At 44.8% G+C, this 6,000-nt stretch overlaps 1 protein-coding gene across 1 annotated transcript in view; it reads left to right on the top strand.

The window, feature by feature from the left end:
• The first annotated feature begins 1,878 nt into the window (after positions 1 to 1,878).
• AOAH (acyloxyacyl hydrolase) overlaps positions 1,879 to 6,000 on the top strand; it is an 81,462-nt gene continuing 77,340 nt past the window's right edge. The window contains exons 1-2 of the mRNA XM_027729111.2: positions 1,879 to 2,134; positions 2,523 to 2,677. Coding sequence (XP_027584912.2) covers positions 2,010 to 2,134; positions 2,523 to 2,677 — 280 coding nt within the window. The 5' untranslated portion in view covers positions 1,879 to 2,009. The remainder of the gene's footprint in view (positions 2,135 to 2,522; positions 2,678 to 6,000) is intronic.

The following is a 6,000-nucleotide window of genomic DNA, read 5'->3' as shown; positions in this document are numbered from 1 at the left end:
TCACTCCTGTACCAAGACAGCTTTAGGTCTCACTGTCCCTATTAGGGACTTGGAAGTAATATAAAACCTGCTTGGCAAAAGGCAGGCCTTGCTATCTGGTTTGAGTGGGAAGGAGAAAGATTTCACACCGGGGGGTGCCATCTTCCCAGCTGGCCTCTAAATCTAAGCATGCAAATCCCTCATTTGTCTGGCCAGACCACATATTTTAAAAGCTTTGGGGTTTTTCTTTAATTGGTTTATAAGCTTGGCTAACGCATAAGGTACAGTGCAAACCAGCTCTGTGTTACACACGATTCTGGGTTATCTCACCACTCTTTCCACAGCCTGAAATGAAAGAAAATAACAGAGCCGATTATAGGCTTCAGCTACATGCTTTGTAGGTTTACATGCCTGGGAGCAGCTTGTGATCTAACTATATATTTTATAAGTGCTGTTGTTTAGATTTGTGTTTTGCAACAGATATAAAGGAGAAACCATTCTGAGGACCTCTCTGCTTGGAAGATTTTTCTTGCCTATTATTAGCACTTTGCTTTTGCAGCAAGTGCTCATGAGCCAATATGCAGGGTTTTAAAGGACTTCAAAGTGTCATTGGGAACCAAGTGATATGTGTGTTAAAAAGGGTTTAATGGAGCTGCAGTCGCTGTAGCACAGTGTCTTTTTATAGCAAGTTTTTACAGCATTAAGAAAAACATCCTGCAGATTTCAGTAGGATTGGCATATGGATAAGGTACTTCGCACTATGATTTTTGTTTATGTGCTATTAAAATAAAAAGAAAACCAGCATTGCTAGCTATAGGGAGAATGATAAGCAGGAAGAGTTCTGCAAAACTCAGGCAACAGCTATTGCCTCTATTTTGGGTTTAATTATTTTCTCCTTTTTTTCAAAGAAAAGCTTATATTTGAGAGCCAGCAGCTTGACTTAGAGAATGGAGATATGGAGTGATTTGTATTCACATTGAAGATTTTAAAGTCTTTTTTTTTTTTCCCCAGAGCCACTGGATTATATTATCATTAGCACAAGGCAAATCCTGCTTATCAAAGTTGAGGCAAACTTTCTGGGACTGTCTTTAAAAAGCCATAGGTCAGGCTCCCAAGGAAAGAAGTGGTTTGCAAAAACCGTATGAAATACTAAAGTGGATCTGATACCTATGTGATCATGTTGATCTGCATGAATTGGCAGGAATTTTATTAGGTCCTCTAGTTCTCCTTTTACGACATCATTTATAAGTCTCCTTTAACTATTCCTGGGCAGTATGCAGGGATAGCAGGTGAGACAGGTTACTCATTGTCCTTTAGCAACCCGTGTTAACAGCCTGTTAATTTCTGAAAGAGGCAGGCAAGGAGTGGAAAGGAAATACAAGTACCCATGGCCCACTGGGAGGCCAAGAGGCTTGCCCAGGGTTATACAAAAAGACATACAGTGTCTGGAATGTAGCTGTATGGACTTGTTCCAGCTCTGAAGCAACGTTATTTAAAAATGTTTTACTCTCTGCTTTTGCTTCAGGCTGGAGAACAACTGGTTTCTGCCTTATCTGAGGGATTGGAAAAAAAAAGAGAGTCAGGGAAACCTTTGGTTGTTGTGACTGCCAAAGTAGGAACAGCTCGGGATTTCTCAAGCCTCGCAGGCAGCTGAGAGCTGCAAGCAAATGTGCTCAAAGCTGATGACAACAGGGGTTCAGCTCCCAGTGCTGCCCTTACACTGGCAGCTGTTTCCCATCCCCGTGGCTCAGTCCCAGCAGAACTAAAGCCCTGGCAAAACCCCAGCGTGGCAGCCCCGTCCCTTCTGCCCCTGCTGCTCTGGCTTGAGCAGCTTCTCATTTTTCACACCCAGTCCTCCCAAACGGAAACCCTGGTCTAAAATCTTACACAAGCAGCCGGAGAGATATTTTTTTCTAGTCTGCGGAGGAGGGCAGAGGAGAAACGGTGGAGGGGGGCAGGGTTTGTGGAGTTGGTTTCCTTTTTTTTCTTCTTGCAACACTAGTTATTCAGGGGAGTGTCTTGCATTATTAATGCTGAGTGGCTCCGGCAACTACTGCGGTTCAAGGTCGTTACTCATCCGCTGCTACTGCAGGAGACACAGGAGCGCTGAGCCAGAGCTGTTCATCCAACTCTCTTGGTCCTCCCAGGCCAGCAGGTTGGGAAGAGCTACACATGGGGCAGCGGGGTCGCGTGGGGGTGTGGAGAGCAGCCCCGGGCCATAGGGTCATCACAGTCTGGTCATGGGGTGCCTGGGTGTGTGGGATCTACTGGACTTAGTGGGTGGCGGGGCCTGAGAGGAGCTGAGGGGTGTGCAAAGAGCAGGGGTTGGGAGAGCACCTGCGATGTGGGAGTGCGGGATCCTCCACGCACCTTGTGGGAGGGCAGATGTCTGTATGCCTACCTGGGCATCTGCCCCTGTATCACTTACAGCTACAGAGGCATGCAAGTCTCCTTTCACCTCAAGCTGTAGGAATGCAGGATGCTCTCTGAGCATGTCCACGTGCTCCCTTCCTACCTGATTTCTTCTGTTTTTCCTTCCTTAGGATGAAGGGCCCTAGGCAAACATTCCTTAATTTATTCTGCATCCTCTGGCTCTTGCTTCTGCTGAAGGCTGCCTCTTCCTCCCCTCTACACCATGAAAATGAACCAGCACCCCCTTCACTCCCCATTGGGCTGTACAAAGGACAGACCTGCGTTGGTATGTATCCAGGTTTTGTTTGCCTACTGGACTTGTTCATTCATTACTCCACTGGCGAGCTGAGAATTGCTGTGCACGTCATAAATCACTCCTTTATCTATTTCAACAGCTGTACTCCAAAACACTTGTAGTCTTTGGTGAAACAGTCACTGAAGATTTTGCAAGGCCATTGTGGGGTCTGGAGTTATTTTATGATTTTGTTTTTCAGTGACTGCTTCCCAAGGTTCATGGTTTTGCTCTGTGAGCAATGCTAACTGAAAAGCTGGTTTTAATGTCTGTAGGTCTGGTACATGGAAACAGGATGTTGTGAGGTCCTTGTGTTTGTTAGGGTTCACAATGCATTTTGCTTAACTGCAGGAAGGCACAGTTTCCTTCAGACTTGCCCAGAGCCTCCCCATTTTCTTCATTGCCTTGGAAATTCTTCTTAAGAGTGGTTGGTCCATATTTGGGACAGACACCTTTGTGGTCTGGATGATCATCTCTGAACAGCCAAGTTGAAAAGGCTGTTTCCTCACATTTCCTTTCCTTTTTGTGAGTGCATGCATCTGCATGACCTGTACTAAAGTGATGCAAGTTGGCAACACCCCTCTAGTGTGACTTCGGTGACTGTGGTGATATCCACAAGATCTGTAGCTGGGGGTATCCTCAGCTGGCTGATTCCCAAAGGAAGACCGGTAACACTAGAGTCAGTTTAAACTGTGGCTATCTCTGCATCAGAAATGCACTTGTCATGAGACTCTGTATATCTAGAGAGATGTGGGATCTTATATTTTTTATGTGTGCTAATGTGAAATGTTGGGTATGTCCTATGCATTACAATCAAATGCTTTATTTTGTCTTCAGTTGGACTCATTGATTTTAGAGGTCTTTTCCAGCCTAAATAATTCCATGATTCTTTTAGTTTCCCCGGGCATGTTTTGTGCTGTAAACATAAACCCTGTCACAACCCTCCATCCTTCAGAAGGAAATAATTCTTTTCACTATGGCTCAAGGAATATAATTAGAAATAATATTCCTAAGCTTGATAAAATCAGATCTTTACCTCACTTCTGAGCCATCCACAGTGCCCCTGAAAGTTTTGGTGCCAGGGAGGCAGGATGAACCAAAAGTGGAACGAAGTGGAAGTCAGGGTGGTGAGGCTTGTGCAGCCCCTGATGGGGTTCAGCCACCAGGCGGAATATGAGAACAAGTGGTGAAAAGCAGAAATGACCGTCAGGGACTGGCCTTTTTTGGACTGGCAGCCATGCAAACTGTGACTGAGCAGCTGCCAGAGCGAGGGAGAAGTGGTGTTTAATGGTGAGATCTTTAGGGTGCTACCATTTTGATGACACAAGAAAGTCAGTGATCACGCTAATTCGCTACACTAAACGCTTTACAATAATGTTTTTTAGGTGTTAGATGTAAGCATTGTCTGCCCTTTCCATTCTGTTGATCTAGCAAAGTTCTAAATTCCTAAAGTGACTGCACATAACATTGAAGTTGCCTCATGCAAGGTCCTTTTTTCCCTCCTAAAGGGATGAGAGCTGAATCAGCCCCATTGCTGGGATCACTGAACATGTCCCTGGCTCTTGTCTCCAGCAAGAGGACAGGAAAAACACTGCCTTCCACACCAGTTTCTCTCTCTGCAGTGTCCCTTCAGCTAAAAACATCCTTCTGAGCTCAACTCAGGACCAAAACAGACTGTGCCCCACCTCTGTAAACTACAAGATAAAAACAAAGTGTGGCAAGTGTTAAAAGCGCATGGGCCAGGCCTGGCAGGGAGGGCTGGTGGCTGCTAGCCCAGATGTCTGCCACTGGGCTTTTACTGATTAGCTGCTCTATCAACTAAACACTTGAAAACACTTACTGTGTCCCTTCATTATATCAAGCAGGAAAGAGAAAGCACAGAGAAAGTGATGGTTGTGCTTGCCATGGCTTGGAGCAGGAATAAAGTCAGTTCTTGCATCTAATTCAGTGACCAGCCCTCTCAGGAGCAGAAATTAAGCAAAATCAACTTGTGATTTCCTTCCAATAGCTCAACCCCAGACCCTGGTTTGCCATCTTGGAAGGTAATGGGAGAGAACCATAAGAACTTCCTCTGTGTCTTCTTGGCCTTAAAGATCAAGGCAGAATTTTTCATAGAATCAGAGAGAATCATGGAATGGTTTGGGTTGGAAGGGACCATAAAGACCATATAGTTCCAGCCCCCCTGCCATAGACCCATAGACCATGTTGCTCAAAGCAACATCCAGCCTGGCCTTGAACAGTGCCAGGGATGGGACATCCTGTTCCAGTGCCCTCTCACCCTCACTGTGAAGAATTTCTTCCTAATATCTAATCTAATTTTTGATGCGAGAAATGCCTGCTGCCAAACGTATGGGAGATTTTATTGAAGAAATGGGGGTTTTCATGCAAGTTAAATGTGTGGTCAGGTATCTAATCTTTCAAAGTTATCTGCCCCTGTTTTCTGAGGGAAATGAGGTAACTTCACATTGAATAGTCATTTCTGATCACTCCTGTGTACCACCTGCATGACTGGGATTGCTGTGTTAGTAGCCAAATCCTGCCAGAAAATGGATGCTCTTCCAGTAACAAAACGACAAAAATATTTCCCATTAATCCTTTCCACTGAAATTATCACACTTCTTGAAGAAGTATGTAGAAATGATATGACAGGAGAGCAAAGTGCAGCTCTGGTACCTCCGTTAAATGTGATACAACTTGGTTGCTTCCTCCTTCTGTTCTCCTTGCTAGTGGCATTCCCTGGGTAGGCACCACCATCTGTACCAGTATATTCTGGTCATACTGGCAAAGCAGTTGGATGCTTCAAGGGGCTTCCCTGCCCTTAGCAGATCCTGGGAAATGTATTTTGTGTCAGCACCTGTATGCTGATACAGAATATGGCAGGGGGAGAGGAGGGCATGCCTCCGATGAGGTGCCACAGCAGGCTGAACAACTCAGACAATTCATAGGGAGAGGTTGGTCAAAACACATCTGCTTTCAGATTGTCACTTGTCTAAAAAAGGTGACTCTTTTGCAGCAAACTCATATTAGAAAACATTAGACAAAAGTTTTAATCATCCTCGGGAACTGTAAAAAAGGTCATGTCATTTTTTTCTGCATTTTCTTGAAAAACGTGGCTGCTTCATTCAGGGAAAGTCTTTATAATTGACATGGTGTGCAAATAAAGCAATTGTAGTGTTCCCACCTAAAAAAGGGTTTAGTACTGCTGCCTTTTAGAGTTATGGCAAAGAGGGGAAAAGCACCCAGCAATAATCCTCCCAGCCACAGGATCAAATGTAGTATACCTAAGCAGTTCTAAGATAACTGGTCTATAGCAGTTT

This window comes from Pipra filicauda, unplaced genomic scaffold, assembly GCF_003945595.2.
Source record: "Pipra filicauda isolate LSUMZ 115617 unplaced genomic scaffold, ASM394559v2 scaffold233_size1220752_pilon, whole genome shotgun sequence".
Lineage (NCBI taxonomy): Eukaryota > Metazoa > Chordata > Aves > Passeriformes > Pipridae > Pipra > Pipra filicauda.
The sequence above is the reverse complement of the archived record's forward strand: the minus strand, read 5'-3'. Positions and strand labels throughout refer to the sequence as shown.